The 26535-nt window shown below is 32.5% G+C and overlaps 1 protein-coding gene across 1 annotated transcript in view; it reads right to left on the bottom strand.

Moving 5' to 3' along the window:
• Nucleotides 1-26535, bottom strand: part of SPAG16 (sperm associated antigen 16) — an 838437-nt gene that overhangs the window by 320784 nt on the left and 491118 nt on the right. The window contains exon 13 of the mRNA XM_020288215.2: nt 19282-19408. Within this exon, the coding sequence (XP_020143804.1) occupies nt 19282-19408 (127 nt within the window). The remainder of the gene's footprint in view (nt 1-19281; nt 19409-26535) is intronic.

Genomic DNA, 26535 nt, shown 5'->3' with positions numbered 1-26535 from the left:
GAGAACAGGTAAACCCCAGATTTGGATCTCTAATACCATTATCTATTAAAAGGAACCAGGGCTTTTTGGAGAAATGGCTGATTCCAACGCTAGGGCAAGGAAAGTTCAAGAGGACCTTGAAACTTCTTGTGCCCAAAGTGAGAGGAGTGTGCAGAGAATTGTGGTTCATGCCAAAGAGCACTGTGCACTCCTTGAAGGAGCATCCATTGACTATAAATGGCTCAATTGGAGCATTCAAATAAAAAATGACAGTAAAGGATTATAACCTAGTGCATAAAATAGAAATATATTAATCCACTCTGATGTAAATAAAACAGGAGGGAAAAAAAAAACTCTTCCATCCAGTAGAAAAACAACAAACCAATGAAATGATGGGATTAGAAAATCACCATACACCTGAGGTCCCCAAGCCTCAGGCCATGGACCTGCACTGAAGCAAAGGGAAGCTTCATCTGTATCTACAGCCGCTCCCTTCCCCCTCGTTGGCATCACTACTTGAGCTCTACATCCCTGTTCATGGAAAAGTTGTCTTCTATGAAATGGTTCCTGGTGCCAAAAAGGTTGGGGACTGCTAACATAGACAACCATTGAAATAATAAATGAAGGTGAGAATCACGAATTGATGCTAAAAGTGTAGGTGAAAGTTTGAGAAGACATGGGATATTTACACAGTTTTAAAGTGACAAGATATTTATTACAAAGTGAAATATTCAGCTTTACAGTGGAGAGACTTGGCAGCATCTACCATAACCAAGTGATCAAAGTTAATATCACTAGTAATGAGATAGGTCAATAGCATATGCCTCCTGATACAATTCCCGGAAAAGATCATCACTTCTGAGGTATTCCTGTTAAAATTACATAAGCTGACTGTAACCAAGAGGAAATATTAGAGCACAAATTGAGGGACATTCTATAAATAACTAGCCTGTACTGTTTCAAAATGTCAATAACATGACAATGAAAGACTGAGGAACTATTCCAGATTAAAGGGAACTAAAGAGATAATTAATTGAATGCAGCACATGATCTTGGATTTTCTTTTGTTATAAAGGCATTATTGGGGCAGTTGGACAAGTATGAATAAGGCCTATTGATTATACCATTATGTCAATGCTAACTTAACTGATTTGGATAATTTTCCTGTGGTTGTTTGAGAGAATGTCATTGTTTTTAGATAGTATACACTAGTATATTTATGGGTAAAGGGGTATTGTGCCTAAAATTTATCCTCAAATGTTTTGGAGAAACATATGTTTGTGTATATTGAGACAGAGAGGAAGTAAAAGACAAAATAAATGTAGTAAAAGGTTGACACTTGGGGAACCTGAGTGAAGCATAGATTGTGTGATACCTATAACTTTTTGGTAAAACTGGATCTATGTCTAATTGAATGAATGAATAAATAAAATCTTTTCTCATCACCTTCTCATCACCTGCACTGCTACCCTCTTGTTCCAAACCCGCCAGTCTTCTGCCTGGATTGTTGTCACTCGGGCCCCTTTCAGTCTCTTTTCAGCAGGACAGCCAGACTAAATCTTTGAAAATAATCAGATCATGCCACTTCTCTACATTTATCTCTGTCGAGGACTAACTGCCCTTTTCACACTGTGCTGAAATAACTTGTTTATATACCTTTTTCAACTACTAAACTATAAATTCTCAAGCAAAGAATTACATTTTATTCATGCTGGCCTCATTTACCCTTGCCCACAGCCACACACCCATCAGACTACTGGTACCAATCTTGGGGGAAAATATGTGACCATGCATTTGCTGCAGTTTTTACCTATTTTACAAGTTTATTAGTTTTATTATATAATATTGCCTTAATTTGGTTCTCTCTGCTTGGACTAAAAACATTTCACTTTTCCTATCATTGCAGGAAAATGATACAGGGTTTCTTACTTTGGAGTACCACTTTGTATCTTTCTCTGCTGTCTGATTTATCTGAAAATGTTTTTGTGACACAGGAGATGTGTTCTCTATTAACAATTTTTCAGATATCTAAGCAAGTAGTGTCTTTCTGATTCTTTGTATAACAGAAAAAAAAATGTTTCTTGCGTCATGGATATTTCTGTTCCTGAGGCTTAGATTATACCAGAAGAGAGAAAGAAAAAAGACCATTGAATATTTGCTCATCCACAGTCCTTATATCTCATTTTTTCCAAACCAGAAACCCTTGTTATGCCACCAAAGTTCATCTATATTTTAAATTAATATAAAATTAGGGTTTTATTTTATTTTTATCTTTTCCAAAGTCTTCATTTTTTTCTAATTTCTGGATCTGATCTTTACCAAGGGTTTACAACATCTGATTTCCCTAGAATTCAGCAAAATTGTGATTCCAGTTGTACCTTCTAAGCTACGTTGGCACTTTAAAGTCTGCCTAGCTTTATTCTACATGGCAGAAACACCTTGCCTTCTGTCAAAGTTTCCTTTTTTACTCTAAACTGGTCTAGGCTCTAAGAAGCTGTACTCCTCCTCTTCAGTTACTGATACAGGTGACTCTTCTATCTCTTCAGTATGTCCATAACTTTCTAGCTTCCTCTTATTCATTCTGCATTTCAAGGATATGCTCATGTCTAAAAACCATTGACAAAAATTATTAATCACAGAAATTGTTAATCACAAAAATTATTAATCACAGCATCATTTGTAAAACATGTATGAATACTAACCATATTTGGTAAAGAAACCTAGAGAGCTCCACTAGCTCTTTAAGATCCTTTGTTTCTGAAATATTAGCACAATGAGACCAATAAGGGCAAAGAGGGGTAAAGTAAAGTGAAAAGGGTCACCTATCACCTTTGTTTAATTCTTTGAGGAACATTCCAGGCCCTTTTCTTATGTCAATCAGACATGAGCAACTTCAAAGGATCTCTGACTGGCTTGGTGATGGTTCCCCTAAGAATACTCTAAGACAAACACTTTGAAGTTCATTTTTTTGTGAGGTAAACCAGGAAACACATGCAAGAGAGTAGGTAAAGGAAAACAAAGAATGACAAAAGCCAATCAAGAGTGTTTTTTGGGAACACTATGAGTAACAGAGACTTGGATTTATTGAAGGCTCTCTGAGGAATCATATAAAACATCCTTCATAATTGTGCCACTAAGGGACAGCAGTGTCATGCTACATATCAAGTGACTTCTATCTGTCCTCAGGGGTATTGACTTCCTCATGCTTTAGCCTAGTAATCTGTGGCATTGGAGAAAAACCCTCAGGCAGGGAACAGAAAGATGGAGATGAAAAGCCAGTTGAGGTGGGAAGTAGATAAAAGCCCCAGGAATTATCCATCACTGCTGCAGATGAATGTGAGGTTATGGGCAGAGGTATCAACAGCATCTGCTACAGTCTCCTAGGTTTAGTTTGGAGGCTGAGCCAGTATAAATACATCATCTCTGGACACAGTTGTTTAGTGAAGACTTGTAGGATTGAATTAATTTGAAATATTTGTGATGAATAGAAATTTTTGCATTTTTAGTATTGATTTAAGATGGACCTCAAGTACCTAATTATGTTACTAAAACCCCAGAACTTCTTTATATAATATATAAAAGAATACATAAATTACCTATGGTTATTTACAAGGTTAATATACAATGCCAAAGTAATAAATAAAAATAAGTGTGTTTATCCATTCATGTGTTAATGGACATTCATGTTGTTTCCTATTGTGAATAATGATGCAATGACCATGGAGTATAGATATCTCTTAGAGATCCTGATTTCAGTTCTTTTGGATATATACCTAGAAGTGTAATTGCTGAATCATATAGCATATACATACAATGCAACATTATTCATCCATAAAAAGAAGGAAATCCTAACATTTGGGACAACATGGATGAACATGGAAGATATCGTGCTAAGTGAAATAATCCAGTTGCAGAAAGACAAATACTATAAAATTTTACTTACATACAAGCTATCTAAAATAGTCAAACTTATAGAAACAGAAAAGACAATGGTTGTAGCTGTAGGCTGGGAAAAGGAGGGAATAGGGAGGTGTTGTTCAGTGAGCATAAAGATTTAGCTATATAATTTGAGTACGTTCTAGAGATCTGCTACATAACAGAGTGACTACAGTTAACAATACAGTATCGGGCACTTAAAATTTTGTTAAGAGGGTATATCTCATATTAAGAGTTCTTACCATTAAAAGAAACACACACACACACACACACACACACAGAGAGAAACTTCTGGTGGTAATGGATATGTTTATGACCTTGACTGTGGTGACAGTATATGTAGGTGTTAAACAGGTTCATTTTTATATATCAATTATACCTCAATAAAGCTGTTAAAAAACAAGTGCATGAAAAATTGTATATGCTTTCCTCCTTTTTTTGTATTTGAGTGACTGAATAATCTATTTCTTCTTCGAAGGTTGGATTAATAGGGAAAGAATTAGAGTTAAGTTTGAATGAGACTTGTTTGTGGGGCAATTCCACATTTTCCAAGCCACTGTTCATCTTCTCTTCTACACATTATTTTCCTGTGTGTCTGTTTAATTTCCTTTAACCACACCTTCCTTTTTGCTATCATTATGGTCCATCCATTGCCATCTTTTTGCACAAATGGATCACAATAGCTACAAGTGATTTTTCTGCTTTCATCATTGCCTTTCCCTTTCCCTGAACTCTGGTCTGATAAAAGACCCTCTAATCTCTTCCCACACCACCCTGAGAAAAGGCTAGTCATCAAAATGACCTATAAGACTATGGAATTTGCCCTACTCTTTCTACCCATCAATATTCTCTGGCCTCATTTTATATCTTCCAACCACTCTTCCCCTCATTCATTCCATCTACTCCTTACTTATTCCTCAAACACCCACCAGGCACACTCCCACCTAAGGATTTTTGTACTTGTAGTTTCCTCTCTCTGGAACACTCTTTCCCAAGATATCCATAGAGCTGCCTACCAAACCTTCTTTATGTCTTTCTTCTAAGTGTATCTTAATCAGCATTTCAACATCCTTCTTCAACAGCAGCCAAAGACATCTTATTTCTGTTTTTCATAAAATATATTTTCATCTAACATACTAATTATTTTTCTTATTGTTTTTTATTCCTGTCTCCATGAAAAATGTCCTGAAAGGCAGAGACATTTTTTTCAGTTGTTTTAGTCATAGAACTTAGAATAGTATCTGCTGCATGTTAGGCATTTAGTACTTATATGTAGAAAGATTGATTGTATTACATTCAATAATAGAAATTTGGGTATTCACAAATATATGTGAATGTATATGTGTACTTTTTAATTCAAAAATAAATATTTTTCACTTAACATAGTACACACTAAAATTACTCAGAACCTCAGATCAAGTGATTTCAATTTCACTCTATTAGCGATATAGAGGATCCTTATTTAAGGATCCTTATTCAATATACATTAAAATTTTATCAGATGCACTTTACAATTAAAATCTTGGGTTGAAGCACTTGTTATGAAATTGTAACTAAGTATTAGGATATATATAGTATCCACAAAGATACAGAAAGAGACTAGAGCATACAAACATATTAAAAAAAATATTTACAGACAACCTAACTCCTAATTTGCCTAGTTGAAAATACTAGTAAGGCTTTAGCACATGTCAAGCTGTAGCTTCGCTTTATGAAGTAGTGGCTGATGGTGAAAAGGCTCCATTATCTGTCTGCCCAGTCCCCCTGAGTCCTGTGGCTTTTTTTAACTAAGACATTGATAGCAGAGTGGTTCTAATTCCATGAGCCCATGCGAGGTATACAATACATTACTTCTGCTCCTCCTTGACATTCTATGCCATTTCCTCACAAACTCACCACCATTTTCTGCCAAACAGGTACTGCAAATCTTAGAGAATACAGAAAATATAGAAAAGGCATGACCAGTTCAGTATAATCTGAGAACTGAAGTAGAAAAATTTAGGGACAGTAGTTGCTAGTTCCCCACAATCTCACACATCATACAAATATGCACTCCAAATCCCAGATGCCACAAATCTCAGGAAACACATGAGAAGAAAGGAGGGAAACAGCAAAGTGATCCTACAAGTATATATTCTAATTATTTAACTAGAGGAACACCCTTAGTTATGTACCATACGCTTAAGACAATCAGAATAAATTCCAAGAAATACTTCATATTTACCAACACAAAGAAAGGAAAAAATTAAACTGAAATTAACACAAAAATATAACTAGTATGAATTTAAAAACAAATAAACCAGATAGTCATATTAAATTAAAAAAAAGACTTTCCAAAATTCTGTGTCAAATAATTCAAACATGAATTACAGATTATATAGAAGTTAATGTCAATGGTAGCCTGCATTTCAAATTTAATGCTTAATGAATATATAAAACATTTCAACATCCTAATAATTATATAATAAAACACTAACAAGATAATTTTATCTTTTCTAACTGCTAAAAATAAAGTGACAAGAGTACGGAAAATTAGGCACATTCATGGATTGTTAGATGGAGTACATAACTAGGAATGGTCAACATTTTATAGAGTCTTCATCAATATTATTTAAGAGCTTTTTAAAATTCAGATTATACCATCTACAAATGAACCTCAATAAAATGAATTGACAAATGTGAATTAAATAAACCTGCAAGGATGTTTTCTGCAGTCTTATTTAGAGGATCACATATTTAGATTTAGAAATAATCCAAATATCCAGTAGTAAGAGATTTGTCCAAGCAAACAGTGATACATCTATATAATTAACTATAAAGTATTCATGATACATTGATAACAAGAATCTACGTATAATAATGTTTAAAATAATTTTCAAGATGTTATTAAAGAAAAATTAGCTTTCCTAATTCTATGTTAGGCATAGCACAATGCTACTATTATGAATAGAAGGGTTTTAAGGTAAATACTATCTATAGAATATAAATATCTAACAGGTTATAACACTAAAATTTTATCATTAATTATCTTTAGAGAGTTTTTTTAAAGTATTTTTGAAAAGCCCACTTTTCCTACATCAACGTCTTACTTGTGTAATAAAGAAATTAAAAAAAAAATAAAAACAAAAACTTATTGAACAGTGGAATAAAGACTCTCTGAAGTAGATGAAATTTTAATCAAATATTCAAATTCAAGAGATACAAAAGATTCAGATAGACAGGGATTTGGGAGTCAGCAACAGGCCAAAATGGGGAAAGGCTGAAGGGAAAAAAAGACAATCATCTTGATTCCTTTAACAAATCTCAAGGATACTTCTTTTTTGAAATAACGAGCATATATTATATACTACATAATTAGAATCTGTTTCACAGCTCTGTCTTCTATTTCATTGACTGGGTTATCAATCTTTCTTCAGTTCTATAATGTTTTACTCTATAGTAACTTTATAGATTAATACCTGGCAAGATAGTCTTATCAATCTTTTATTTTACAGTTTTATTTATCAATTGCTCTTATTTAATAAGACATAAGGTTTCAATCACTTTGTTTTCCCAAAACACCAAAAGCAAAAATATTAGGATCTTCCTTGAAATTTCATTAAACCTACATATTACTTTATAAAGAAGTTAAATGGCATGTTTATCTCCTTCAAATAATAAATGTTGGTGTGAATGCAGAGAGATAGGAATACTCATACAGTGCTGCTGGGACTGCAAACTAGTAGAACCTCTGTGAAAAGTAATATGGAGATAACTCAAAGAGCTACAAGTAGATCTATCATTTGACCCAGCAATCTCATATCGGACATCTACCCAAAGGAAAAAAAGACATTCTATAAAAAAGACATCTGCACTAGAATGTTTATAGCAACACAATTCACAACTGCAAAGATGTGGGAACAGCCCAAGTGCCCATCAATACATGGTGGATTAAGAATATGTGGTATATGTATACCATGGAATTCTACTCAGTCACAAAAAACAATGGTGATCAAGCACCCCTTTTATTATCCTGGATACAGCTGGAGCCCATTCTACTAAGTGAAGTATCACAAGAATGGGAAAACAAGTACCACATGTACTCACCATGAAATTGGTATTAACTGACTTAAGTGACCAACACTTAAGTGCATATATAATAATAACATTTATAGGGTGTTGAGCAAATGGGAGCGGGGAGGGGGGCATAGGTATATTCATACCTAATGGGTGTGGTGGGCACTATCTGGGGAATGGACACGTTTGAAGCTCTGACTCAGGTGGGGCAAAGGCAATACATGTAACTTAAACATTTGTACCCCTGTAATATTCTGAAATAAAAAAAAATTGAAAAAAAGAAATGTATTAGTTTAACTATGAAGACGTATTCTTCTGACAATAGAGTATTGAGTATTCAAAAAAGAAGGACCTAGCATTTCCTTATATATGGGTCAATATTTATTTACACCTTTAATTATTATCATGTAGATATTTATTCTTCTATATTATGTAAACATTTTCATACAATTTTTATGTTAATATGCATTATTGACTTTTGTTTGTATTTGTCAACAGAGATGAAAGCTACTGATTTTTCCATTTAATTTTACTGGTCTAACTTTATGATATTTTAATCAATTCTAAAACTACTTATGTAGGGTTTCTGTAAATATATATGGTTATTGAAATGGTAGAAATTATAAGGTGATAAGTATAATAAAGCAAAGTGGGTCTCAGTATAGTTGTTATTGCCTTTCCAAAGAAATTGGTTATGTATAAACAACTTTCTCTTCCCCCAGTAAATTATGCTTTAATTTTTGTTTTCTATTGCTGACACCTCTTCAGCCCTGCCTCCCTCCAAGTTTCATGTATTGTCAACTTCCCCTCAAATGAGACTATTTCTTGGATGCTGGGTAGTCAGATAAACAACAAATGGCCATTTCAGTATATCTTTTACAGAAGCTTATAATTTAAGCTTGATGTATGATTAAATTTAAGAGTTTTTGTCTTTATATATAGAATGCACAACTGCCACAAATGGGAGGATACACGAGGCAGCACACAAGGCAGCTTGTCTTCTTTTTCAGTATTTTCTTATTGAATGAAATGCTTTAGTATACAATAAATGATCAAAAAACCCATTATTACATGGAGCATTCATGATTATTCATTAGAAATGTACGTTAATTAATTGTTAATAATTTTCCAGTGCTGTAGATCTGTATAATAAGAGGTGTTGTTTTATCTTACACTGATCACAATCACAACCACAGTAGGATGCCAGAAACACTTGCCAACATGCTGTATTTAATTTCTATAATAGTTTCATACATGGTACCTAAAAATTATAATTAACATGTAGTGCTACAATGAATTCAAAGTTAAGACTATCTTGATGTATATCCAAGCCATCACTATTGAAGTTTTAATGGGTTGAATGTATAAAAGAATAAATAACAGTGACAAGATTATTCCTAAGAATTCCTAGATATTGAACTGAAATTAAGAGACTACAAGTAAGATGGGTCAAATAAACACTAAACGGGCTGTGGAATTACAAATTGATGCAATGAATTACAGTCACTGAGTTCTTGAAAGTGACAGCAACAGACAAAACACTGTGTGAAGCAATCTGCAATGGAATTATTCAATTTCATTAAGCATCATTTAACCCATCAACCAAAGAGACAGATCTACAAATCATGAGAAGACTTGTCACCAGTATTCTCAGCTCCCAATAAAGGGAAAAATACTGACCCTTTTTGACATCCAAATAAATACTCCCAGTGCTAACTGTGATTTAATTAATTAATATTCCCATTTTGAAAGAGCATGCTGAATTTTACAGGTATTACATATTATGCCTCACCACACATAGTCAGGAAGTAACAGAACTTGGTCTCAAAGTCCATTCTACCTGACTTCAAAATCTATTAATATATTTTCTCTACACTATACTCAAGGCGGAAAAGGCTGGAGGCAATGCACTGGAGTTTCCTGTATTTATATGTGATAGTCTTATTTCTTATTCATTTCAAATAGATAAAAAGGTAGATACATGCCTCTCCTTAGGTTTTAATAATCTATCCCTATCAATAATCCCTATCAATAATCTATCCCTATAATTACACTGGCAATCTGAATAAAATAAAATAGGAAGAAATAGTCATTAATATTATTCAAAGAAGGAATAAACAAATGTCTTTAACTTTGGAATGTGCTATATAATTTTATAAAATATTGAATTAAATAATTATGTTTCACAATATATTAACCTTTACTCTTTCATAAGAACCTACTTGGTGGCATAGGAGACAAAATAATGAACTTGAATTAGACTCAGAGGGCTTTAATTTTATCTGGAACAGCATCAAACCCAGGCTCATAAGCAGATGCTTACAAATGCCTTTTGATAATCAGGTCATACTTAATGTCATGTTAAAATAGAGATAACATGTTGTGCTAAAGAGAGGTGGACTTTGACAATAGAAGGAACAGAGTTGCAATCTCCAGATTAGCACTCATATTGTAGACTTTGAAAAGGTTATTTAACATCTCTGATCTTCAGTTTCTTCATCTAAAATATGGTGAAAATATTCTCTAACTTGCAATGTTGTTTGTGATGATTAAATATAATCATGTGTCTAAAGTACCTGACACAATAAATGCTATTTTCATTACAGGTATTATTAAAAATATGAGGAACTAAATAGTCTATTTTGTTGTATCTAAATTTCATACCTTCTTAGATAATAATATAAATACCCTAAAATTGATTTTAAAAATAAGGTTTTTCAGCAATGAAATAAAAATCAATTGGGTAAGCATATGGGTAAAAGTTTTTGAGAAGATTTAGCTCATGTTACTTTTATTCAAAGTATGGATTTTTAGTGCCTGGTATTTTCTTTTGGTTTGTTCCTTCCAATCATAGAATTTGATCCAAACCATAGAAATAAACATAAAAGATAGAACAATTGGGTATATAAACTATGACAGGAGTATTGAGAATATTCAAGTTATTCCTAATAATTAATTAGAGATTTTACTTATTCTTATCTCATCCAACTATATCATATCTTTATATTACATTTTCCAGATGAAATTTAAATGAACTTCATAAAGTATGAAGGAATTATTTCTAACTTTTACAGAACTAAAATAATTTCATAAAACTAATCTATATGTATTAGTTGGAAATACACAGTCATTATGAATCATTGTTTCCATTACTGAAATGTGATATTTTTTTAAAGGCTGATACCTATATACAAAAATCTAGTTTTCCCACTGCTGGCCACTGTAATGCTATTTATATTAACTGCAAAGGAAATGAGGGAAAGAATGATGGCATTTGTGATATGCATGCAAATATTTTATGCGGAGGGTATGAGGTATATAATAATTTTAGCAGAGTGAAATAACAATTTTTCAAAATCTTATATAGCATATTAAATTGATCTACTTAATATACAAATAGTTTTATTGTATATTAAAAATATTTATTTTTAATAAAAAAGTAGATTATTCAGGTAAAATTCTGTTCTACCTAAAAAGAAAAACATTTGATTCACAGTCTATAATAACTTGTAATTTATGTACTTATACCTAATGGCAAATATACCAATGCCAAATTTAAATGATGCTAATGTAAGCTCTGAAAGTCTTATGCATTTTATAAAACACAGACAATAAGGTAATTTTTTAAATGAATGCTATAAGAAGCAACTGATAACTATCCAAATGTTATTTTTCTTGGGAAAGATATGAAGAATAAGCCAGTTAGTCATGACTATAGAAAAATCAGCAATTTTTACTTTTGTTACTAATAATACTCTGGAAAAATAACCCATAATGCCATCTTTATCAGTGTAACTTGTCTTAGAACATAGTTTCTACTACATTTTTAATGAAGTAAGAGAAATTATTTGGAAAATAGAGGCTGTTAAACATTAAGGTGATAACACACTGGAAGCTCCATGATAACCAGAGAAAAATGAGGGGAAAAGAAAAGTCTTATTAGTCTGAAATAAAAGAAAATGACATAAAAAAATTAAGATAACTTTGAGGAAATGGAAAATTACATTATTTCAGAGGCAATATTGGGGACTGATAGAAACAGTAAAGGTGGACTATATTGTTATCAGAAAGGAAGAGGAGGATAAACCTGGGGAAACAAAATTGCATAATTTATATATTTATGCAATTTTTATATATTTCTTAAATATATTATAAATATAATATAAATATTATTATTTAGTGCCAATTTTGTGTTATGCTTTGGCATCAATATAAATAGAAGGAAGGAAAAGAAATTAAAATGAAACATACTATATCTGACAAACATGGCACAGGGTCTTGTGCTAGAAAAAATACTGTGGCAAAACATTATTTTTCTTCCTTCCCTCTCTCACTTCTTTCTTTTTCTTCCTTTCTTCCTTCCCATCTCGTTTCCCTTCTCTCTTCCTCTCTGCCTGCTTCTTTTCCTCCTTCCCTCACTTCCTTCAATATTTAATGAGCACCAATTATGCCAATCATTGTGAAAGTAGAAAAGAAAGGTCAGAGTTTCATAATAGTGAAATATTACTAAGCAAACAATAATAATGTGGATGACAGCTGCTATGAGAATACCTAAACTAGATTATATTCTTATCGGTCATTTTCTAAGCACTTCATATGATTAATCATTTAATGCTCATCACACCCTTATGTGATAAGTACTTCTACTATTCACATTTTACAAATAAGAAAATTGAGGCAAAAATTTTATATAGTTTTTCCAAGGCCACACTGCAAATAAACACCAGAATTTGGGCAGAAATCCAGGCAGAATGGCTGCATACATACTACTACTGTGCTATATTGTGTAATATAAATACAAGATAATATAGTATGCAAGTTCAGGTTCTATAGTAACACATTTAAGTACATTTATTTTTTCAAATATATCTGCTAGTAGCACATCTCTAAAACCATTAATATTTATGCAAAATGTTAGCAAATTGGTAAGGCTCATCTTTTTGTGGAAAAAAAAGCCTCACTTACCAAGTTCAACATTTTAAGTACTTTACAAAGAAATAATAAGCAAAATTCTATGTGGTACAAAGTTTTTTTGTTTTCCTCTTGGGGCACCTAATCCAGAGGAACAAGCATGAAGAGCTTTTGAGATGAAGTAAAATAAGCCTTTAAGGATAGATGCAAATTCTCGATTGACAAGGGGAAAAGATATGCTGGGCAGATGAAATAATGAAGGCAAAGCTTTTCAAAAGAAAGAGTATTATTGTATTTCATGTGGTTAGTGTGTTAAAAAAACTGACAGTAGCTAATGCTATTTATTTAGGGAGAAACTGATGGTAGTTAACTATTTATTTAGGTAGTTAATGCTATTTATTTAGGGTATAGTGTGTTTAAAAAAACCGAGGGTAGCTAATGCTATTTATTTAGAGAGAAAGTCTTTGCTTTTGCATAGGATTTGTGTAATATGGTCTTCGAATCAAGGTTTCCAAGGCAAGTTGCATCACAATATATGAAAACAATGCAATGAAGCTTCTTTTATGTTGAATATTTTTGTAGTTTGGAGCATTTTGGATATTTATAAGTTGATTAGTTTTATGTAAACTAGTCCTTTGATGATTAGAATCTTCACAATCTTTTGTATTGAGCCAGGGAGTGATCAAAACGATGTTTCCTACCCACCATAAAATTTCACAATTATTTTGCAGCAAAGGATTTAAAAGAAAATTGGTCTTAAAGATGAATTATGCTTTTTTTTCCCCAAAACACAAGTATTCCTAATTTGTTGACCTTTTTATGTGACAATAAGTATTTGCCAACAGTGTGCTATATGCAGATATTTTTAAAAATAATAATATAGCCAATCATCCTATCAAAGTAAAGTTGACATTTTTATAGTGAGCAAAAAAAGGAACCACTTTCAAAAGAAACTGTGCTATAGAACATTTGATAACAGATATTTGACACTATTTCCCCTGTCAACTCTATGTAAGGACAGTAACCTTCAACAATGCTTCCATCTAACTGTTTTAAAAATGTAGAAGCAGAATTTTCTCACCTTGTTTTAAAATATTTGAAAATTTCTGATCAACTTATAAGACCATCTCATTGACCTGAGGATAAGAAAAAAGCCTAGCAAAATTTTAACAAAAATACCTTTGCATAATTAGTGGATGAATTTGAAAGTCAAGTCTGCATATTGGTAGGTACAATGAAGCTTTTTTTTTCCTTTTAGAGTTTTGTATGTTTGTTAAGGGAGCATTTTCAACTCTTATAGCTGCTAAATCCAATCATAGGATAGATTTGTGAATCATTGAATTATAGTCATTAATTGCAATCATTAAAACAGTATTTTTTGAAAATATAAATATGAATTATCTTTTCTCACTGAGATAACATACTATTGTTATTGTTTGGTCAGAACCAATCAAAATTAGAGGTCACAAAATAACAATACAGAATTTTTTAATATTGCTACTTATATCTTGCTGTCATTCTTTTTATTTTAGGTATGTATATATATTATTACATATATAAAATGCCATAATAGAAGTAAATGCTTAAAACATTTTTACCAAAAAATGTTTGGAGACTATGTTAGAAATCTGAAGGGATTAAGTAAGTAGATTTTAAAAGGCATGGGAATGGCCAAGGGGCAAGAAGAAGGCAGACTGAGGTTGGAGTGGCAGCCTATTCTTGACTCTACCACTAAGCAGTTGGCTGAGCTGGGTTCACTTATTTTTCCTACCTGAGCTTCCATTTTCTCAATTGGAAAATAAAGATAATATGATACCCACCAGATCAGATTCCTGGAGGCATTCTGTGGATGTTGCAGGTAAAGTGACGGTGCATAGTGCATATTCAGTAAATGTAAACCATAAAATCAGCTCTTGTGATAGTGAGTTTTAGCACATTAAAAAAATGCCAAAGCTTTATCTTAATCTTTATCCCCGCTTCCTAAAATGTCTGTGTGTTCATTGCGGTCAGGGACTCTGTCACAGTCATCTCTCTAGAACCCAGGATATTGCCTGGCACACAGATCTCCAATATATCTTACTAAACTGAGTGTGGCGGAGGAATAAAGCAGAAAAGGTACCAGCTTGACCTCCGTTTCCAACTTTGGGGTTCTGTAACTTCAGGCTTCTCTAAGAGTTCACCAGAGCCCATCTTGAGAAACTAGCAGTGCAATGTGCAGGGTGAACTATTTAGTAGACATGAGGCAGACACCAAAAAGGGTTACACTTTTTGTGAGTTTGCAGCTTTTCCACTTTATAGGAACTCATAGTGACCCCTTGCTAGATCTTTTGGCTAAAGCTAAATCAGGAGAATGCTATATGCTGAATGGGTGCCTGCAGTTATTCTGAAGAGCAAGGCACAGCCACTAAAGGCAGTCCAGGTCATGCACCCTCTGTGTCTGATTCATTGAGAGACAAAATGTCAGCAATTCTGACTGTAGTCAGCCCACCCCTGATACAACTCATAGATGCATCACTCAGCTCATTCTCATTCTATATTTTACTGTACAGTGAGAGCATTCTTTCCTTTAAAAAAAAAAATCAAAAGCCTTATTTTCACTTGGCTTGTGAATGACTACTAATCTCACTGCATTTATTTTAAACAGGCTTCCAAATCACTGATGTACATTGGGATGTTGCATGTCAATTTTTGGAAGGGCATATAATTTCTTATTAAATTTACTATATGTTATACCATTTTCTGACAATCTTATTTTTTAATTTTAATAAAATAGTTTTACTGTTTCATAACTGTGAAGAAAAATATATGCTGTTCTGTAAAACAGAGCAATTTCATGAGTTCCCAAACTGCAAGTTGTTTTATAGCCTCAGTTTGGTAATTATAGAGATTTATATTCCTCTCCTCATCCCCCACAAATCCAGAGCTGATATGTCCAGTTGACTTAGAGATTGACTTAGAGGTCTCCACAAGCATATCTTTGATAATAAACTGTTGGATTAGATTAATGATTTAAAATTAATATATGTTTGAGAGTGGGAGAAGGAGGTTTAAAACGAATTTATAGGAATATAATCTACTGGTCACTTTCATGTTTCATCAAAAAATATTTTAGAAGGTGTCTCAATAGTAATTGATCACACTGAGGTGACAAAATATACTGTTACTGCCTTATTAATAATAGAAGGAAGTCATTCATCTACTTTTAGGTCCAGAACTTCAGACTAACCTGGCAATTTATCATTTATCAAGGAATTAATATATTCTAAAAAATTATAAATAAGAAGCATGCCAGTATACCATGGAGCAGTTTATGTTGTAAGTCAGATAATATCATCCATATCGATATGTTATACAGTTCTTACTATTGCACAGAAAAAAACGACAGCTATCCTGGCTGCCCTTTTAAGCTTCTCATAATATTTAACTACAAATATAAATTTATTTTAACTACCTCATGAACCATTTGGATAAAAAACAACTAATAATTACATATTATATGGGCAACATATAACGTGTACCTTTAAAAGCTATGTATATAACATGAATTTTTAAATATCTGGGTAATTCAAAGTTTGTTTTGTTTTGTTAAATAAATAAGGTACAACTGAAACAAAGTCACCAAAATTGCCTAATGCGACTTTAGTGATATGATTCTGTTTAATTTTAGCATTGCTCTCATATTTTATTTGTATAGTTTTATTATTTCAATATTTTAGTTAATAATTTACCTCATATGATTATTTATAACTAAATTAAGTGAATTTCTCTTTGCTTTCCATGCTAGTTTTCTACAGTACATAGATACCAATTTAATTTTTGCAACTCTTGGTTTGAGAATATTTTCAGAAAATAAACTCATTAAATGAACTTTATTTCTAATCAATGATGCATTTACTATATACTTATGAATAACATTTCATTTATACCAAATATTTGAGAGAATTTTTTCTAGTATTAATTAATATAAAGCTAGCATGCATAATAATAAAATTACAATGATAATATTAGTAATATAAATTTTAATTTGCTATTGAGTCAATTTAAGAATATTTATATTGATTAAAGTGATACCATTGAGATTCATAAACACTTCTACACTCTTATACGTTCATTCTTAATACAATTCTGTTAATACTTCTGTGCTAAAGGCACTGTGCTGTGCTGAATCCTTTTCTTCTGACACTCTGGAGAATAAGAATAGCATAGAAAGAGCTGACAACATCAGGGGGGAAAGTCACCGTCAACAAACAACTGTATATATTTAAGGCAGATATATGAGAGATTTTGTTTTTTCTAATTAGAGTAGTTTTACTTCCAAGCATTAGTACTTCAGTGTTCACATGAGGGAAAGTAAATAAGAAATATGCTTTCTTAGAACATTCAGTTACAGTATTTGAGAAAGAGAGAGAGAGAGAGAGAGAGAACCTAAAGTCAATAGAGAATGAGCATAAGATTTAGGTCACTGCTAAATTAACATTTTTTTCTATGGGTATCCCTTTATCAATTGTTTCTATTCACACTTCACATCTAAGTTTTTAGGGCTAAATGTGTTGAAAATCTTGCTTTTCCACTGATTCTCCATTAGCAGGAGTGAACCCCACTGCATCAGTGTCTAAGCTATTTTAGAGCAAGGAGGGGGTTGCAGGACCTTTATACCCAACAACAAATCATTCTGATCTTATTCTTAAGTCATGTCTGATATACTCTTCCCACAATTCCCCCTTGACTTCTGCTTCCTCAGAAGTATAAATCTCTGCAATCTGTGACTAAGACATGTGCAGCTCTACCATTAGCTTTTTTCTATAATATGTAAAGCCGAAGACGTTTTGTTCTCCATTCATCCTAAATAAATTTGCCTCAGAGGACTAAATAGGACCTCATATACTGAACTTCTATCCCTGTTCACACCATCCATCATCATATTCTTTTATTTATGCCAATCAAGTTTTGTATATGGGAAGATAAATGGGGAGAAATTATAAGTTCTCTTGTTTAATTGACCTAGGAACCAGAAACTACAGATATTTTGTCTTTTCTGGAGTCCTTGTTTTTCTTGTAATCTTTATTGCTAAGAAGGCTTGTAATATTGCTAAGAAGGCTACAGGAACCTTGTTTTATAAATCTTGGCATTCTTCAAGTTATGCAAATCTGTGCTCAATAAACTTGTGTTATCTCTTGTCTTACTTGCACTTTCAGTTCCTTTCTCTTCCCCTGCTCTTGCCCCTAAACAAATAAACATGCTGTCTTCTATCTGAACAAAGGAGGATCCTTCCTTTGACCCTAGAGCTACAATCTTTTCTCCTATTCATGTTCATAGCCAAACTGTTTGAAAGTGTAGTCTCTACATTTTTTTTTCCACTTCTTAGCATTGAATTCACTCTTGAACCCACAGTCGTCCAGGACTGTCCAATTTTAGCTCTGAAACTGAGGTTTTTTCCATGACTTAGGAAAAACCTCAATCCTAGATACATTGAAAGAGTTGGTCACCCTGAACTCCACCTCCTCTCATAATCTCCATCACCAATCACTCTCAAAATTCCAGTAAATTTCCTATCTTTAATCCATTCTCTCCTTTTCATCCTCATAGACAATATCCTAGCTCAAATTCCCATCTACTCGTAACCTGTTATACTACATTGCTCATGAAATTGGCTCCCTTATTCTACTATCAATCTGATTATGCTGCCCTATTTACTTAACACTCCTTAATAGATTCCCTCTGAAATAATTTAAAGCTTAAATACTTCATGATCTTATCCTTGTCATTCTGTACATTCTTGCCTGTCATTTCTCTCTTCTTCCTTAAGCTCTATCCATGTACATTATTATTCTCAGAATATGCCATCACAGCCTCATGCTTCTATAGGGCTTTGTGCATGCATTGCCCTTTCTAGAATCCATTCTTCTCAAGGTTACCTGCATATCCTACTTACCCTCCAAATCTCAGCTCAAGAATAGCCTCCCTTGGAAGCCATCCACACTCTGCCAACAGATGCGAGTTTTCCTTTATTTCCCCCCATACTTGTATAGTCTTCCATTTTAACACATACCCCATTTCATTAAAATAATCTATTTCTCTTTCCTTAACAAACTCCAAGTTGCTTATGGAAAAGTACAATGTGTTTCCCTTTTGTATCCCATGAACCAGAAGAGTGTCTTGCTCAATAAATAATTGTTGAATTAATGTTGAATGTGGTAATTTTATTATTTTTATATGCTAGCACTTAGGAGGCAGAATAGATAGGAATACATAGAAAGGATCTTATAATTAGGAACTTATCACCATCCCTTTACCCTGCATACCCTTGCACAATCACTTTTTAAATTGTACCCAATGCCTGAAGAGTAAGAGTGATTAGACTTATCAAAACCTAGGAAAATAGTGGATAATTTGCTTACCGTTCTTGCATCCCATAGAGACAAGGACTTGTCTGCAGAAGCCGTGAGAAGAGTATTGGAGGAAGGAAAAAACTCAATGCTGTTCACAGAATCTGTATGTCCATACAAAGTACATCTGCATATTTCACTGTATGGAGAAAAATTAAGAGTTAAAGTTTTAGGAGTTAGTATCTAAATGTTGTCTATACAATGCTAATAAAGATAATTTAAAGATCTGAGGCATAAAGTAATTTTATAAATGGCAAAAATTTTACAAGAACATTTTAAAAGAAAAATTCTTAACCATCTCTAAGCACTTTATAGAATTAGTAGCATAAAATTTACCAAATTTAAATTACCTAAAATTTGTAGAATTACCTGGTAAAGTCATCTTTATACTATTTCATTTATTCCTTATCATGAAATGACTACATAAAAATTGTCCCCATTTAATAAAGGAATATGTTAAGAAAAGGAAATATTGTACTAGTTCATAAAACAAAATAAACTTTTTTAGAACATTATTTCTCTTAATTTTTTCTTAGCCTTGGCTGTATTTTGAAATCACCTGAGACACTTTTAGAAACTACTATAATAATATCCACATAGAAGCAGAGAATAGAACAACACTTATTAGAGACTGGGGAAGAGAGTAGGGAGTGGGAGGGAAAGTTGGTCAATGGATACAATGTTAAAATTAGGAGGAATAAATTCTGGTTTCTATTGTATATTAGAGTGACTACTGTTAGCAGTAAAATATTGTATATTCCAAAACAGCTAGAAGAGAGGCTTCTGAAGGTTCTCACCACAAGAAATAGTAAGCATGTAAGGTGATGGATATGCTATCAACCCTAATAAGATAATTGTATAATATAGATATGCATTGAAACATCAAATTGTACCCTTTAAATATGCACAATTACAATATGTGAATCAAATAATTAAGTAAACCAAAAAAAAAAAAAAAAAAAGAAACAAAATACTGAGATGCATTCCCAAGCCCCGGACATTCTATTTCAATGGATAATAGAGTCCTGGCCTTAGTGTATTAACAACTCCCCTGGTAATTATAATTTGCCTTTAGGATTGAGAATCTAAACTAGTAGGTTTCAAAGTGTTTTACCCAGACTACTAGTGTCAACATCACATGGACATGTGTCTGAAATGCAAATTCTCAGGCCTCATTCCAAATGTATAGAATCAGACACTCTGGAGTCGGGCCCAATAATCTGTGTTTCAGCTGAAGGATTCTGATATATGCTAAAGTTTGAGAAGCACTGATCTAAACTAATAGAAATGACTGAGCAAGGAAGACAGCTGTAGCTGTGGCTTTTTCTATTTTATGAAAGGGCTATTTCTTAATGAAACCAGGTATACATAGAGCAGTATTACTCCTCTATGTGTAATGATTAAATGCCTTTAAGTAACTTTATTTATAAAACTATTATAAAAATAGAGAAAGAATAGAAGTAAAATAACTACTAAGTGTTGAGAACAGAGGAGTCAATGTAAGTACATTCCTAATATGATAATCAGTTAGTTAATCTCTGATTAACTGGTTCCTCTCTGGCTTGAGCCATGCTATATTCAATAGCACGGTGTAATGACAAAACTCTGCAATGGTAGCCAGGAGACTGAATGTCAGTCCTGACTTTGACATGAACTAGCGGGTAACCATAAATAAATCATTTAATCTCAGTGTTAGTAGATTTCCTTCTTGTATGAATAAAAGTATTTAATTTGATACACTCAGAGATCTAGTCCAGCTCCTATATTCTGAGATTCTTTAACCAAGGTTGTAAATGTAATGTGGAAGGGGAGAAATCAATTTGAGCAGAGGATAGAAGAACTGTTAGAAGCAAAGTTTATTCTTTCCTTCTTAAATTTTGACATTTTCGAGAAGTCAAGGGTATTAAGATTTGTGTGTACATAAATATGTATGGAAGTTACTCAACAACACACTCCTTTCCTGTCAAAGTTAAGTAGTATGGTAATTAATATCTGGCACAAGAACATAAAATTGATAAACTTATTAAATAGGTATATTTTGTAATAATTTCTTTACCTTCATATTTCTGTTTTTGATAAAGAGATATTGAAAAATTTAATATCTAAGTATTTAATAACTAAAGTCGATGATGTGTCAATATATACTAGGGGTCAACAATGGCCTGTGGACAGACTTATTTTTATAAATAAAATTTTATTAGAATATACCAATTCATTTATTTCTATTCTGCTTTCCTACCATAGTAGCAGAGTTGCTTAGCTACAACAGAGACCATATGGTCCACAGTCTAAAATATTTAATGTATGGTCCTTTAAGAAAAAGTTTGCTGACCCATGATATATACCAATATATGTGAAAATTTACAGATATGCTTAGGTTTTACTTATGATATTCAATTTGTCTGAGGGAAGTACTAAAATAATAAAATTATTTTCTTCTTAAATGTTTTACATAGAAATCTTTTTCAATGATTCTAAAAATATAAGTACAAAAATTTTTTTAAAAAGTTTATATTCCAAAGCCCACTACTTTGAAATAATCTTCTTTAAATATTAGTGTAATTATTCCAGTTATAGCTTTATGGAGAGATATGGAAGTGGGGAGAGGAGAGAGAGAGAGAGAGAGAGAGAGAGGAAAACAGATAGAAATAGATAGATATAAAGAGAGATATTGAGATATAGGAAGACAAATAGATGAGAATTGTATTCTCATTTATATAAATAGTAATTGTTACATTAAATTATATGGAAGTTAATCATAAAACAAAACAAATATAATTAAAGGCCTTGCTGAGTGTCAAGTAAATACTTTCTTACTGCAAGAACCATCACTCTCTAAAAGATATGCTAATATTGTGAAAAATATTAAAATTAAGTATGTTATTTTTAATAACATTTTAATTTATAGAAAGTATAGTAGAAAAATGAACATATTTATATTTCCTCCCATTTTCCTTTTACTCATTTCTGAATTTTTAAAGATCTTGTTAATTTTAGAATTGTGAAAATCATAATCACAAAAGCTATAGTTGTTCAATGTCCTCCCTCCCCTCGCCTTCTGGTACCTACTTTATATTTACATTAAGCCTTTGCACCCATAATTTTACATGTTAAGTAGTTTCACGATCATTCAGTGTTTCACCAGTAATTTTGACTGGTTATACTATTTTGGGTCATATGTTCTTCTCCTCAACAAGTGTTTGTAGGAAAATGTTTCATTGTCTTGTACCACTGGCAAAGTCTAAGGCCATCCTAATCTCTCTTCCTCTTCCCCCACAGCCTTCTTTGTAGATGATTTGCTTTTTATGCCCACAAGCTCTTATAGTTCTTTCACAAACATAAGTACAGAAATTCTAGCACAGCATGCCTTGATAGAAATTTCCAGTTATTATTCCCAGACTTTTGCTATTCCAGGAAAATTTCTTCCCCTATATTTTTGTTTTTTCTCCTCTGTTTATTCCATTTATTTTGTTTAGAAACATTATGTTCTATTTTGTCCCATTTCCCTCTAAACTTAATGTTTTTTCTACAATCCTTGTATTCTTTCTCTTTTTATTATTTTCTCATACCTGTTCTTTATAACTCTCAAGTATTATTCTTATTTGTATGTTGTGGGGGGGGGAGCAATCAAAAGCTTTTAACTCAGCTTTCTATTTCACTTATTTCTTGATCTTTCTCAGTCTGCTTTTCATCTGCATCTATTGTTTTGTAAAATCATAACAAAATACTTTAGCTCTTTTGATGTTTTGTTTTATTATATAAAAGCAATTTAAAACATAGCATTTTGGTAATTTTTTTGAGAATACAGAGTACTTTTTATCTGAATTCTTGATTTGATATCTTATGTGAGTCTTTATGCACTGCATGTTTTTCACTGGAATTTGGTTTATATTCATTTATTCTTCAATTTTTTTCAATTCTTCTTAAGCTCTGGGTTGGTTTCTTTTTATTATGGCTTATCTTTGCATGAGGTCAGCTATTTCCCAAAGATTAATGGCAAAAGGAGGGAAATCAGGAAGATTAATTGGCAGAAGGAGGGAAAATGTCTAATTTCTATTCAGATTTGTTGTGTTCCCCAAAAACATCTCATCAGGTGTTACTGATTTGATCCCTGAAGTTCATCTCTTCTCCATTTTTTTTTTTTTACTTTAAAGCATAGATGTATCTTGTCACAAAACCCCTTGAGTCACAAGCTCTATGTTAACCATAAATGCTCCTGCCTCCCTTATTATCCTCAATCTGCCTCATCAATGGCAGTCTGCTTTATCTCCTTTATCTAGCAAAAAAAAAATGGCTTATTAGGATTCATTCTTCCAACCATGGGATAGAGTAACCAGTTCTGAACTTGTCCTCTCACAAAAAGCAACTATAAAAGTATTAATACACACATTATATAAAGCAGCTGTTTACTGGCCCTGAACTAAACACAACACAGGATGGTAATCCTTAAGAAAAGGAAAACTCAACATGAACTCTGCGACATCCCCAACTTTATTTTTATTTCAGCATATTACGGTGGTACAAATGTTTAGTTTACATATATTGCCTTTGCCCCATCCAAGTCGGACCTTCAAGTGTGTCCATCCCCCAGACAGTGTGCACCACACCCATTAGGTGTGAATATACCCATCCCCTCTTCTCCCTTCCACCTGCCCTACACCTGATGAATGTAACTACTATATGTGCACGTGTTGATCAGTTAATGCCAATTTGATGGTGAGTACATGTGGTGCTTGTTTTTCCATTCTTGTGATAATTCACTTAGTAGAATGGGCTCCAGTTCTATCCAGGATAATACAAGAGGTACTTGATCATCATTGTTTTTTGTGGCTGGGTAGAACTCCATGGTATACGTATACCACATTTTATTAATCCACTCCTGTATTGATAGGCGCTTGGGTTGTTTCCATATCTTTGCAATTATGAATTGTGCTGCTGTAAACATTTGAGTGTAGATGTCTTTTTTATAGAATGTCTTTTGTTCCTTTGGGTAGATGCTCAGTAATGGGATTGCTGAATCAAATGGTAGTTCCACTTGCAACTTCCTGACTTTCTACTTAGAAGCCCTTTCTAACTATTAAATCAGAAGTAGAACCCAGTAGAACTGAAGTCTCATTGAGCTAAGAAGCAGTGAGAAAAGCCTGGATTGCTGAGTTATCTGGAATTTGCAGTATAGGGTACCTGAGAAAGGGGACTTGAGCTGAGAATGACAATAGTTTGGGTGAGAATTCACCACGTATTTTCGGCCAACTTCTAGATGGCATTTCCACAGAGTAAGATTCCACCAGGCCTAGCAGAGATTTTCTGTTCTATAGTTAAGAGCTGAACAATGATATCAGAGGTTAGTCACTGCTAGAAAACATTGGAGTTTAATCCTAGCTGAAGTAGAAATAACTCACTGAGTACCTCAGACTTTCAGTTGGGAATTCCAGAAGGTCCCCATCATAGAAGTAAAGGTCATCTTCATGAATTAAGTTGAAAACAAAAAGTAGACTTGCCTTATCAAAGAATAAAACCAAGCGTTAAAGGACAAAAATGATCTGTCCATAATTAAAATATTCACTAGAACAGAACTTACTACCATTTATAGAAAGATAATATTTCTTAAAATTTGTCATTAACAACATCCAGAATATAATTTTTTAAAAATTGCTACATATGGGAAGGTATAGAGAAATGCAAGCCATACAGAAGAAAATAGTAATAGAAAAAAATACTAAATCAAATATTGGAAAGCAAAGACCAAGACTTCGAATGATTTATTATAAGTATGTTCAAAATTTAAAGAAATTTATAGTTATAATGGGTATACAGATAGAGAATTTCATAAGGTAAATTAAAATCATAAAAAAGAGGCCCATGGGGAGAGGGGAGGGCAAGGCAACTTATATAACCTAAACATTTGTACCCCCATAATATGCTGAAATAGAAAAAAAAAGAGGCCCATGGAAGAATGGATAAGCATAATATGTGAAATAAAAATTTCACTGGGTGAGCCAAATATCAGATTGGATATTGCAGAAAAAAGGAGTAGCATTATTGAAAACAGAACAGTAGAAATTATCTGATATGAAGAACAGAAAAAAATATTTAAAACCATGAATACAGTATCAGTCATGGTAGAAAAATTTCATTAAGTCTAACATATGTATAATTAGGTTTCAAGAGGTCAGAGAGAAGGAGAGAGGGAGAAAAGAGGCAGAAACATTTTTAAGGAAATAATTGCCAAAATGTTCCCAATTTAATGAAAAAATCAACATACATTTTGTTGATCCAAAAAGCTCAGCAAGATCTAAACATGATTAATAACAGACAAAATGCACCGAAGTATATTGTGGTCAACCTGTCAAAAGCAAAACTTAAAACAAAAATCCTAAGTAGCTATAGATAAAAGAAACATAACACACAACAAACAATGATACCAATGGCAGCCACCTTAAGAGAAAATATGGAGGCATAATAACATTTCTGAGGGCTGAAAATTCAATATTCAGCTAAAAATACTTTCAATCATGAGGACAAGACAAATTTCCAGATATATAAAAGCTGCTAAAATTCATTGCCAGCAGATCTTTCCTATAAGAAATGCTGAAAGTTAGTTATTCAGATAGAATAGAAATGACAGCAAATGGAAACATCTCTATACAGAAATGAATGAAAGCATCTGAAATGATCTAATATATTTTGTCTTAATTAAACAAAAATAAATATAGCTTGTCAGAATGCTTTTTCCTTCTATTTTCACTCTCCCGATATTTGGAACAACAAAAATACTTTGGAATATACATTTAATTATTCACAGAATAACTGTGATATTTTCTCTATGTCTTCTTTCTAAAGACATACATTACATAGTTGCTGAGAGGTTTTTTATTTTTAATTAAAAAGAAAATAAAGAGAAAAGCCAACATCAAAAAATTGTTAAATATGTTAAAGAAAAAATAAAAATCCACCAAAGATTTCATAGAAAAATAAGTGAAAATAAGTAAAAGCAACAAAGATAAAGAGAGGGGAAGAAAGATGATCTGTGAACAGCATCATCAAAATATGAGGATATAATTAATATTTGTAACTCCTTTGGGCTGTTACTGAAATAGACATACACCAGTGACTAACATAATCATCACCACATGTAAATAGTTCAGTAGTAGTGATTTTTAAAGATTGAATTTATTGAATAGAAGTAACTGAATAGGATTTTTACTTTTTTTAATTGATGCATTTCAACCTTTAAATAATTATAGTCTCACCTTAAAAAAATTCACA

This window comes from Microcebus murinus, chromosome 8, assembly GCF_040939455.1.
Source record: "Microcebus murinus isolate Inina chromosome 8, M.murinus_Inina_mat1.0, whole genome shotgun sequence".
NCBI classification, from domain to species: domain Eukaryota; kingdom Metazoa; phylum Chordata; class Mammalia; order Primates; family Cheirogaleidae; genus Microcebus; species Microcebus murinus.
The sequence above is the reverse complement of the archived record's forward strand: the minus strand, read 5'-3'. Positions and strand labels throughout refer to the sequence as shown.